The 13,224-nt window shown below is 39.5% G+C and overlaps 1 protein-coding gene across 1 annotated transcript; it reads left to right on the top strand.

Annotated features, from left to right (window-relative positions):
• On the top strand, positions 1 to 11,554 carry zgc:92242 (uncharacterized protein LOC436899 homolog). The gene is made up of 6 exons (XM_042493291.1): positions 1 to 173; positions 2,646 to 3,102; positions 7,647 to 7,764; positions 9,584 to 9,695; positions 9,786 to 10,008; positions 10,829 to 11,554. The coding sequence occupies exons 2-6, from the start codon at positions 2,922 to 2,924 to the stop codon at positions 10,978 to 10,980; spliced, it is 786 nt and encodes a 261-aa protein (XP_042349225.1). The 5' UTR covers positions 1 to 173; positions 2,646 to 2,921; the 3' UTR covers positions 10,981 to 11,554.
• Positions 11,555 to 13,224: the final 1,670 nt, after the last annotated feature.

The raw sequence follows: 13,224 nt of genomic DNA on the forward strand, positions 1-13,224 counted from the left end.
CTAAGCAGAGCTGAGCCTGCATACCTCTGCTGCTGACGACAGCCCTGATCCCACACACACACAAAGGCACTCTGACACTCACTCACTTCACACACACACTCATCATACCAGACTCACAGAGGCGCTGAAACTCAGAGCAGCGCTGGGAGATGCAGCCGGCTGGCAGCCACTGAGTAAGTCCACTTTCGCTCCTCTGTCCCCTTTTCACTCTGTCTGTCTTTGTTGTGATTGCCATTCTACGGCCCGTCTGAGTTCATTTATCTCTCACACTCTCCTCTGTTGCTGTGAAATGGCCAGTGTTTTCTCAAGACTGAGAGACTTTTCAAACTTTTCTCTCAGTATGCCATGCACATGCCTTTCTCTCCTCTCTCACTGCCTTTCTTTTCTTTTCTCTGCATGCGAGCGGAGGCAGAAGCAAATCCTGGACCTATTTGCACGTTGGCGCAGAGCCAGACGTGGATGCCTTTATATTTGGATAACAGAGCCGAGCGTGTGGATGCTGATCCTCATTTACTCCTCGTGTGATTTCTGCTCTCTGAAGTGTTTGTGTGGGTTGTTATTGTCTGTGAAAAAGTTTGGCATGTTTATGTCTCGATTTTAATATTCTTGTTGTGCTGCCGTGCTCTTGTTCAGATGCAGACAGTTAATTATAGGAGCTGTTATGCAGGTATCAGACTGCTGCTCACAAGTGTGATTGTTTTATGGAAAAATTAAGCAATTAGCCAGTGAGTGGGCTGTTTGGCAGTAAATCTTCAAGTCAGGTCCAGTTTTTTTGTATTGCTGTTAATCGCAGAGTTATAAAGGATGTCACAACTCCTGCATTGTGAAAGAATGAATGAAAACACACCCTGAACAAGACCATGAATCATAAAAACCTCCCTCGCAAAACCAAGAGACTTAAGAAGTACTGCAGAGTTGATGAATGAATTAATGAATGCTGGTTCTAAGATTAAAACACAATGAAGCCGTGTATATTTAAACAGAAATGAAAAGTTTTACTACTTAAAGTGGAACTACCCCAATTGTCAAAATTAATAAATGTTATTTTTATGGTCTAAAAATGTAACTTAACATGAACAACTGTCTACAAATCAAAAACAAATTTGTGGTGTCACAGGGTATAGAGTCTTGAGCTGCTCTGTAGACAATAAATGGTGAAATATGCTGTAGATGATGCTGAGAGCACCCAGGGGAATATGGGTACTATATGGGCACATTTTCTGTCACCCGTTGGTTTGTGGAGAGACTTGAGTTTGGCATTTCAGCCATTGCCAGTTTGTTTTTTTACGCAACAACTTGCGTATTTGATAAGATGACATCACGAGTTTCCAACATACTTCCCTGGTTTCTGACTTTGAGAGAGAGTAGGTTATGTTCACAAGTATTAATTGAACTTTCCCTGGCCAATTGATTTCTTTCTCTAGGTGGTGTTCCCCTTTAAACATTGTTAAGAGATTCATAAACTTTTTTTTAATAGTATAATATACTGTATATTTAAAGCAAGATGCTCCCTCTATGCTCCTAACCTCTGTTAATGAAATAGGTTTTATTCTTTATTCTTTCTAAAAAAAACTAGCTTTGTACATGGAACTTAAAACTAATGTTGTTTTTAATATTATTATTTCTTATTATTTTTAAAAATTGTTTATATTATTTTTATTTTATTTTATTTTAAAATTAAGTTCAATTATAGCTTTGCATTCAGTCCTGCATCAGCTGTAAAATGCAGAAAATAATTGCTTTGCTGCTCAGTTTTGCCTCAAACCATAGAATTATTCAGATCTAGTGTGAGATTTAGTTTAAGTCTATGGATCAACATCTGTCACACCTGAAACACTAACTGTAAGGGTGATTATTCACCTTTGACAGCTTTTGCTGATTAACCGCAATATCAGACCGCCCTCAAGTGCAGACTGGTGAACTGTTATCACAGACAACAAATCCTATTGGCTCTTGCTCGACAACTCACTGTTTTCGCATTTTTCAAAAGTGTGTGCAGGGCGGGGGACTGCTTTCAAAACTGTTTGTTTGCACACACTTTAGGGTGAAGGTTGTTCTCTGGGATTCGCTCTTGAGGACTTCCCGACTGAGTTATAACTAACGGACAGGCTGTTGATGTCTATCTGTGTCACGTGGGTTGATAAAGTGCTGAGAACAGTCCGAGTTGTATGTGTGAGTGTGCATGCACGAGTGTGTGCAAGAGGCACAAAAATTCAAGTGAACCACAGCTGTCTTTTGCCCTCTATCTGTGTCTGTTACCCCCAGATAGCATGCAGTCATTAACGCCCTTTATGTGTGTGTGTGTGTGTTGTGTGTGGTGTGTGTGTGTGTGTTGACACACTGAACCTGCCCCTGTTTGCCTTTCAGTGTTTGAAAGAACAGCGGCATTCTCGCTGCCTACTGTATACAGAGTAAACATTGCATGCACACACGCACGCACGCACACACACACACACACACACACACACACACACACACACACACACACACACTACATTTGGCATTGTGGCTTATTTGCTTCGGGACTATTGTTTTGTACCAGTCAGAACAGGATTGAATGGAAGGGAACTAAACAATACAGTAGATATAATCTCTCTCTCTCTCTCTCTCTTCCTCTCTCCCTCTCTCTGTAAAAACCACAACAGCACCCTTCAGAGCTCAGTCTATCCGGACAAGCTGTGCCTTCACCTCCAGGGAGGCCGACACACTCCTACAGCTCAGAGGAAGAGCACTTGACAAAGGACAATTGAGTGACCTCCAGCAGTTAGACTGCACCTGATCCCACATCCTTCAAAGAAAAGGGAACCTGACTCTGGGACAGGAAAAAGGAGCGATCATACCCCACCGCTGAAACACGACCCACTGGACGGAGAGACAGAGGGGCCGACGGTCGTCTCTGACACCCTGGGACAAGAGGCAGGATGCTGGCTAAAATCCTTGAGGACATGTGGGTGGAGCCTGAGGTGCTGGAGGCCCTCAGTGAGGAGCAGAAGAGGATCCTCTTCTTAAAGATGAGAGAGGAGCAGGTTCGCCGCTGGGCAGAGCGTGAGGAGAAGGAGGAGAGGGAAGGAAGGAGCAACAAGAACACCAGGCCAAAGAAAGGTAGAGTGCAACACCAGCTTCTTTGTATTGGTTCCACTGGTCGGCAGTACCAGGAGAAAGAAAACACATACGTATCATTCCAGTGCACCAAAGTATGAGCTTGACTGCCAGTAAATCAGACCAGGAAAACACAGACTAAAGTATCAAACCAGTTTTGTAGCAGGAAGAAACAGAGAAGCAGGAAGGTTTCTGGGAAATGCGGCCTTTGTTTTGATAACAACGGTAACATAACTCTGACAGGAGGTTAAAGCTGCTACCTTCTCAAACAGGGTCTCATTTTTACAGTCAAACAGCAACTCATTTCACAATGATACTGATAAAATTTACAGACATTTACAATTATCTGTACCTTAAATCAGACATTTCTTTACCATGCAAATATTATTTTTATTGTTGGAAATGATACCTATTTTCTTTCTTGCTGAGAATTCAAAAATAGAATATTAATACCACTCTCATATCTGTCTATTTATTATAATGTTACACCCCGATATGGGTTAGCTTAGCTTTAGCATATACTATAGACTAAACTGGAAACAGCTAGCTCTGTTTGAGGGTAAGAAAATCCACAGACGAGCACCTCTAAAGCTCACTAATTCAAGGAGCTGTATGCAACATTTGAAGTAAGTCTATGACAGAGTTGGGAAGTGATTGTGTCCACACAGCTCTCAACATGGAGGTGGCTGAGGCGGTAGCTAGCAGCTAACGGTGTTATTAGCGCTGCTAACGGCAACAGTGCTTCAAGAGCTAATGCTGTTGACCTAAAGGAAACCAGAGAGTGGGCACTGTGTTTTTGCAACGGCACAATGGCTCGCGTTGGGAAAGCATTGTCAGTAGTAACCGCTGTATGAGCGCAGTGCTGAGCGGTGATGATTAGCTAGCCAGATACACTCACAGGGACTCACATGCGCTAAAATGCACGCACAGCCGGACTGGCTACCACAACCAAGAACAGAAAAGCTCAGATTACAAAACACACAGAGGCAGTGTAACTTTAGTCTCTGCTCAGGACGTCATACCCCACCCTATCTTTATATAACAAATCGATGTTTGCTGCTTTATAAATGCTCTGAAAGTTGTATACAGCCCATTAAACATGTTTTACATTGTTTAGTATTTCGGACAAAAAAATAAGGTGTTAAAACGATAAATTGCAAATGAGGAATGTTATTTGCCAGGAGCATTTCCTGGATGGGTGCAATGACTTCCTGGTGTGTCAGAACCAAGCTAGCTTTCCCCCCTGTTTCCAGTCTTTATGCTAAGCTAAGCTAACCAGCTGCTAGCTCTAGCTTTATATTTAACGTACAGCTACAAGAGTGATATTGATAAAAGCACATTTTCCAAATGTTGATATATTGCTTTAATCTTAGTTTGCCTTTGAAATATGTTTAGTCTCAGTGCTGCTGATTCTGAAGTTTTTGTATGAAAGATCTTTAAATTTGATTGTTTTGAGGCAACTTTTTCTTTTTTCCTTCTGAGAATTGCATCATGGTAGTGTGGAGACTATGAACCAAGATTATCACCTCATTATTTTTTATAATCCTGGTTCTGTTTCCTCCTAATGCAATTACTGCACACATATCAAAAACATCTATGGGGAGCAATTACTATGTTTTATTTATAGCAGTTGATTACAGGCGGCATATATTTCAGATATTATGAAATTCTACATGTAAGCTATTTCACAACTAATTAATGGCCATAAATCTTCTCGGCTGTGAGTGCACATGATACACAAGCTGTGTAGTAACACCCTCTCATGTTACCAATCTGATTAATGTGTTTAAATTACACAAGTAATATAGTCCAGAGTCTTTACATGGCTCGGTTAGTGTCCCTCTGCTCTGTCTGACTCATGTCACCTACCTTTCCTCCATTTAGTCAGACTCACTGAGGCCCAATATCACCTCCACAGGTTCAGCCGCACAATAAGTGTGTGACAGACAGCCTCTATCAGCGCCACTCGAATCGTTCTACAGGCTGAAAGCTGAATAAGACTGAGTAAGCTTTGTGGTTTGGGGCGTCACCACACTTTAAATCGCATATTGCGTTACCTTCTTTGTTTACCCAATCTGTGCCGTGTCACCTGAGAGGGGGGCCGAGTGTGTGTTGTCTGTTTGCGTTACACAACACACAATCCATTTAGGCATCTCTCATTCTTTGTTTGCTGTTTGCTGTTGTCAGAAAGACAATCATGTGTACATGCAGCCAAATAAATGTCACATAATTACAAAATGAAACATTACATAACTTTATGATGTGCTGCATCTGTGGTTAATTTGAAGGTGTGGTATTAATAAAACCAGACACCTGTGTTCTGCTGTGGACGTGCTCTGTAATCAAAGTTATATAACCCAGTTTGTGAACATAAAGGTGATGGATGACGTATGTCAGAGAGGGTCTTATGGTCAGGTGACAACCGACTGAGATGCCGACACAATGTGGCCTTATGTGCGGGGTGACAGCACGCAAACACAAGTCCGTCCCTAAAATATGGAGAGAAACAGAGCTGCCTTTGTTTGCTGGTTTCTAAGAAATCTGTACAGTCAGTTCACTGTTAGGAGCTGATTGTCTCTATGGACTCTTACAGTATCTGTTCATTGAGCCTATTGCGTCATTTAAAGTATCAGAATCGAGTGAGTGTGTTTACATCGAGAAATATGACTACATTATTTTGTTGCTTTCAATGTACACACGCATACAAAAATACACAGCTGTAAACAATGACAACAAAACGGAATAAAAGTAAACATGGTACTACTGTAAACTAGGGCTGGACAATATATCAATATCCCAATATTAGACTAGATGAGTTTTAGATTTTAGATAACATGATGTCCGAAGTCAGACTGAAAAAAAGTGTTTTCTTTTCTTGGTTGTAAAGGCTACATTACATTTAAGCAGTGATACTCAACTTCCAGATGAATCTGGTCCCTGATAGAGCGACAGGTGGCACCTCAACCATTGTCTAATTCACAATAAAAATATAATGATTCACGCTGGGAATTGTTTTTATACTTTAAACATACACATGTTGACAAAGTGTATAAAAGAGCATCAACGTGTCTATCTAAAAAGTACCAAGGGAGGCTCCCCACAACCATAAAATCCGGGTAACGTCCTTGCATACAATCGTGACGCTGCTGCGACTGGCCCCTGATCTCTTGTCATTTTATAAAAGTGGCCCCCAGAGAAATCCAGCTTAGATCCCTGCGGTAAATTGACGTAATTTTATGAACTTACCCGACTGTTCTAGCTGTTTTATTACTTATCTACTAACAAGTATATTTATTAGATTTTTTTTCTCCTACATATGTTACAGCAAAAACAAAAAAAGAAAACAACTTAGTCATTTCCGATGATAATTTATCCAAAATCTCAGTGAATAAATATATCACGAAAAGTGCCAATAATCAACCCTGCAATATAGTTCAAATATCAGTATTTGGTCAAAAAAATATCGTCATATTTGATTTTCTCCATATCGCCAAGCCCTACTAAAAATATTTGACCAAAGATATAAAGATATATCTGCATTCAAACTCACTTAAGGTAAAGCTGCTGATCTACAGCTCACTGAGGATTTGAAGTTTCAAGCCACACAGGTGTTTCATCTGAACCAGGTGTCATGGAAAACACCTGCTATCACACAGTGTTGAGATTTATTTCTGCCCACTGAGTCATGATGAGGTAACAACTAAAAAGACCAGTTAACCCAGTTGTAATGCAATAAAATGTGTTCGGAATTTATGTCCTTATTTTATTAGGTCAAGATTATCAAACAAAGATTGCAGAGTGCATTCCATTATTGCATAAGTTATTAATCTAGTTATTGGTACCATACTCCTCTAATTATCATTAAAGACACACAGCTCCTTTTCCGCCTCCTGCGGTCTCTCACATATTGTTTTGTTATCTTAATTTTATTTTTTGTTAAATGTTATATTGTCGTGTGTTGTATTATTGTGTCTTTGAAAACAAGATGGTATATCTCAAGGGGTTATTCTTAGAGAATTTCCAACTAAGAAACATAAATATTAAGAGAGACAGTATTGCTCCTCAATTCAGCTGATTCAGTGTGTAACAAACCGAAGCAAGATGTTGGCTGTTTCAGTTTCAAAACTTTGAGGGAGTTTCTGTTTAACTGCCCCCCATGTCAGTTTCATGTCACCCTGCTGGCTCACACGCAGGAATGAGGTCACTGTTAGTAACTTCCTCTGTTTTTGTAATGACACACATTATTTAAATGTGGTTTATCTGTATTCTGCTATGAATATTGTTTTGCAGCGAGGCACAATTAATTTACTCCAACAGAGAGACAGAGAAAAAGAGAATAAAAGAATTCAAGGGAGCAGAAATGAGGAACAGATGAACGCTGAGACGGAAGTCTATTGTGTCTGCTCCGTGAGGTTTCCTGAGCTATATACTTGTAGGACAGCACCACCTTCTGGATAAAAGCCACAATATCAACTCATGAGACGGCTGCTTTTGTTTGAACATTGGTAAGAAATGGTGAACTTACCTGTTTTTTCTTATTCCTCCAGCTGACAACAAACACGTAAGGTGGCTGCTGGGTCGGGACGGGGACGTGAGCGTCAGTGTCATCGGAGAGGTGGACGAGTTCAGGTCCTCCAAACTCCTGCAGAGCCTCATGAACAACAGGTAGAGACAAAATAAAAACTCAAATAAAAAAAATCAAATGGTATCACTGATTAAATTTTTTTTTGTCATTCACCTAAATGTGTTGAGGAAGTATAAAATCAGACTCCATTAAAACAGTATCTGTGTGATGGCTGTTTATTGTACAAGGAACTCAAAGCCACTTTTTAAGGCAAAAGGCTGAAGAGCACCAAGTGCAGCTAATTTAATTAAAAAGTTATGAAGTATATGTTGACTACACAATGTGTTGGCTACAGAATAATGACACCTTCAGCGTTAAAATTAGTTCACAATGACCCTCTTTTTCACTATGTAATTCTGTCTGCCACTGGATGAAAATTAAAGCAGGATTTATGGCACAGAGGAAGTGCGTCAACCATTGCGTAACCAAAACAGGAATTGTTTTCCCCAGAAAGTCTTGGTAGCGATCTCCAGTTACCAAAGAGTATCAGTGTGAGTTCTTTGTGGTTACTATCCCCTGTAGCGGAAATTACAGATGGCGGAACATCAGAAGTAAATGTGGAAACTGTGGTAGCTGCTAGGCACTGAGGAAAACGAAAAGGGATCCGGATGTGTTTGTGACAGCGCTAAAATACCACTTGGAAACGCTAGAGGGGCTAAAGCTGAAAATCTGTCTGTTCACACTTTCATGTTAAAAAATGAACTACTACTTGTTTCACAAGATGCGTAGAATATTAGACAGAAAATTTGATTCATCACCTCCACCATCACATGCTTGTAATATTCATCATTCGTGTGGCCTCATTTCTAAGATCAATTTTTCCCAAATATTTAAAGGTCTGGTGTAAAGGATTTAGGATATTATATTGGCAGAAATTTTATGTAATATTCAGAACTTTGTTTGCTTTGGTGTATGATCACCTTTAGCAAAGAAAAGTTTTGTTTTAATTACTTTAGAATTAGGGGTGGGGGAAAAATCAATACAGCATAGTATCACAATATTTTTGTATGGCATTACCGCACTGTTACAAGGACACCAAGAATGGATTTTATTTTATTTTCATTTCAAATGATTAATATCACAAATAAAAACTGAACCTTTGGTAGCCTCCTAGAATAATATGATATGTTTTGGTTTTTTGTCTTTGGTGAAAAAAAATAGACTGAAGTGAGATGAACAGACTACAAACTTTATTCTATTCGATAAAAAAGGTTAACAAAGTTTTCCTTTGGGGACATAATTATATATATTTTGCAGTTGAAAATGTAATAAATTACAATATATTGCAGCAAGTTTAAAATCACAATAATATTGTATTGTAACTTTTGCATTATTTGTACAGAGTGGGTCCTCTTCCCTGGAGTCCACCATGTTGTTTCTACAGAAACACAGAATGGACAAACCAGACACTGGCACCATTTGCATTTTGCCACCATTTTTCTCCTACATGTTCTGGAGAAATCTCAGTTCTGCAACCTCACCACTGGATGTCACTAAATCACACACGCTGGACCTTTAATGGAAGCAACCACTTCCATGATTTACATGTTGCACAAGCCAAACCAAACTAACTCAAAGAAATGTTTATTATATTTTTAATGACTGACAACGTTCGCTTACAGCTCGTCCGCATGTTTCTGAAGCAACACATACGAACATCCACATTAATAAAGCCTCTTCAGCTAATGACATAACTGATGACTTTGATCAGATCAACAGTGAACACAAAATTTCAGTCAGCTAGTCTCCTCTTCCTAATTGGATTATAGAAGCTATTTGCCGTATGACTAGCTGGAGCATTGATTCAAAAGGATCGGGCGGCTGTCTGCGGGACTAAAAATGGACGTCTTTGTCTTCCAGAGACCACAGTGATAATATGAATGGCATCCAGACGGTGGACTTGCTGCCAGGAAGAGAGGCCCGGCAGCTCGGCTTTAAAGAAGACGTCCAGCTGTCCCTCACAGATGTTTGCGTGAGTTCATGTGTTTGTGTTCAAGTTTGGACCGTAAAGTGAACCGTGTGTCAGTTTTATACCGTCAAATTATCTCTCACCTACACTCAGGATGACTCAGCTTTACCACACGACCAGTGGTCTGAGGAGGACTCCTGCAGCGCCGACGACGACCCCAAGGACCCCGCCGAGGACAGCGGCAGCGATTCAGGCACCAGCTCGGACAACTGCGGCGACTGGACGCCTTCCTTCAGGACCCATTTTAGTCACCGTGGCAACCGGCCGCCGCTCAAATCCCAGCTGTCAGACGCAGAGAGGACCGGAGAGGACAGAGGTAACAACAACAAGAGGCAGGAGCTGGACATGTATGTGTTTTAACCCTCTAAAACCCGAGCAAATTGGTTTAACGTCTTCCACAAACAGAAAAGAAAAGAAAGAAAATTACCTGAAAATAAGCACACATAAAAACCACAGAAAAACCCCCAAGAAATTATATATACATATATATATATATATATATATATATATATATATATAAATATATATGTGTGTGTGTGTGTGTGTGTGTGTGTGTGTGTGTATATGTGTGTGTGTGTGTGTGTGTGTATATATATATATATATATATATATATATATATAACAGCTCCCCTTTAAGAACCTAAGAATTGATCTTGCAATACAGTAGTAAATAGTAAATGTACTTAGTTACATTATAACACTGCATCCTATGTAATTTGTCAGAAATATTATCTACCTGCTTTCTTGTTGTGGTCATATAAAAGCCATGTGTCTCTATTATCAGTTTATTTTTCAGATAAAGATCAAATTTTCTTCATTAGTTGAAAGTTTTTAAGCTCAATAAACCATTCAAATACCTATTGGACGCTGTGAAAAATGCATTGTCACAAAGCTTTAAAAAGGGGGTTTTTTTTTGGTTTTTTTGTCAACAGTAAAAATACATACATGGTTTTCACTGAACAGTAAAGTTATATAAAATACAGATAATTTGTGTTGGGAGAGTAGCGCTATTAAATGAACTTAAATATTAAACAGGAAGATTATTAGACTTTTAGCTCATAAGAAAACTGATTCTGCATAAAACATGTATTACCCTAGTTTTGCAAACTAAAATTGCTCCTCTCTCCCCTTTTCAGAAGAGAGCAAGTCCAGCTACGGTGGCCGCGTGGCTCAGCTCAGGAAGGCATTCGCAGAGGATCCTAACAGCAAACCACCTCCCTCCACTAAACCTCCTTTACCTGCCAAACCTGCTCACCTGCAGAAAAGAAGCACACCTTTGATCCACTAAAGGTGTGTCCATCCTGCTCTGAGACGACACTGACACTGTGAACCCACAGAGGCTGAGCCTACTGTGCTGAGAGTAACAAACCCTGAGCGGAAAATAATGGCTCAGTTTGACACTGATGGACCAGGCTGCGGCCACGTACACTGGAAGACAAAGATCCTTACTTGAACCTGAGCATGAACTGAGATACACTTTTGTTAGGCCCCAAATCACGGGCTGACCTGCAGACAGAGAAATGTCTGGGGGGGAGGAGAGAGAGAAAGACTTGAAAGCTATTCAACCAAAGTCAACCTGAATGATAAAACGAAGCGGCTTTGATGTTGCCGAGTTCAAATTCGCTCACATAGTTTGTGTGATTGACAGGCTGACGCAGAGAGACACGCACACAGACTATTGACTACAGGTGGAAAAACACTCTGGTTCACTTGTTAAATGAGTGTTAATGAAGTTGTATTATTCAGAAGTCATAAGGAGAGGTTACTGGGAACTGAACCATGTATTCACATATATTCAGGGCCTTCTGTGCTGTACAAAAGCTTTAATCTGTTTTATATGTAGTCCGTGTAACTTGTCATTGGACTGGTTTTTTTTTGACTTTCACCATCTTCATCCTGTGTTAATCACAGTGGTGCAGGGGGTTTAGGGATATAATCAAGGATTTCATTCATGGTCAATAATAAACAGACACTGACACCTGAACCCCTTCATCAGTCTGCTTTGTACATAAGAATTGTGTGTATTTGTATGTAAATGAATAAAAAGGATATTATGGCATCACAAATACAGCTATTATCTATCAAGATCATGGGGAATCAGTGCAGTATTTGAACAGTTTTAAAAACATTTTGGTTACTCCAGCACATTGGATTTAATAAGAAACAATAACTATGAGGTTAAAAAGCTGACTCATATCTTTGAATTGAGGTTGTTTACTCTCACAGGAGCTAAAAACTGCACTTTTTGAAATCAATTTTATTCAACATGACAGCTCCCGAAAAGTGAAGCCAAAACATTTCAATTGCCCCCTGGTGGCTGGCTGCAGTACTGGTTATAAACCCCGCCCCCTCCATATTAATGAATGGGACAATGGCCAAACTAAAAACTCAAAGCACACCCCAAATTAATTTTTACCAGAGATGTTTTCTGTCATTTTAGAATTTTTTCTCAACCTGATGTTTGTTCAAGTTTGGTTTTAGTAAGTTTTTTGATGCAATAAATTAGGGGTTTTGAAAATGTGGCTGACAGCTGTGTGTGCTTGCGATTGATTGATTGATTGATTGATTGACTGATTGATTGATATTTTAATTCAGAACATAATTTTTTCCCCAAGACCATAAACATACAAACCATCAAAAGAATAGTGCATAAAAAGAAAAGGAATAAAGAAAAAAAGAAACAGTCGAACCCAATGTTCGAAAAGGAGTGGGAAGAAGTATAAACTTATCTGAACCCACCCCCTCTCCATTTTTCAAGTAACTAATACATGTACAAATGCTTTCTTACTTAAATAACGTGACTCATTAATACAAAATAAATAGAAATTAACACACACACATACACAAATATACACATATATACATACATGTACATACATACACATATACACACACACACACACACACACAAAAACACACATATACATACATATGCGTATATAAAATATAAATATATATATATATATATATATATATATATATACACACACACACACATACATCATCAATGGCGCAGGCTTGCAATTGTCTGGACGGGTGTATGAGCGGGAACTCAATATTACGAGATCTCTCCTGTGCAGACTGTGGCTCCAAATGACATCACCAGTGCAAGATCGCAGTGGATGTGTTCGGCATATTCTGGCTTCATTTTTTTATTTAACTTTGGGAGGAAGTAAAGACCTGTCAACCGTCTTTATATAACAGTCATCGGTATAGACGTTTATGTTTCCCAGAGGATGAATCCTACTGTTGGTGATCCCCTGACTTTTTCTCAGGTGCCAACATTTGGTCCAATATTTTGGTTTATGACCAAATGACTAAAAACATTCTCATCAACCTCAGTTGTACTTTGTGTTCAGTGCTGCTCAGCAAATATTAGCATTTTAATGTGCTGAATTATTTAGTTGAACACAGACTGTATAAAACAAGTGGATGTAACCACTGTGACATCCCCCATTTGTGTAATATTGTTTTGAAACCTGAAAAATTGGCATTTTGGACATCCCATATTGTTTTTTTTGGACCCAGAAGT

The sequence above is a fragment of the Plectropomus leopardus genome, chromosome 9 (assembly GCF_008729295.1).
Source record: "Plectropomus leopardus isolate mb chromosome 9, YSFRI_Pleo_2.0, whole genome shotgun sequence".
Taxonomy (NCBI): Eukaryota; Metazoa; Chordata; class Actinopteri; order Perciformes; family Serranidae; genus Plectropomus; species Plectropomus leopardus.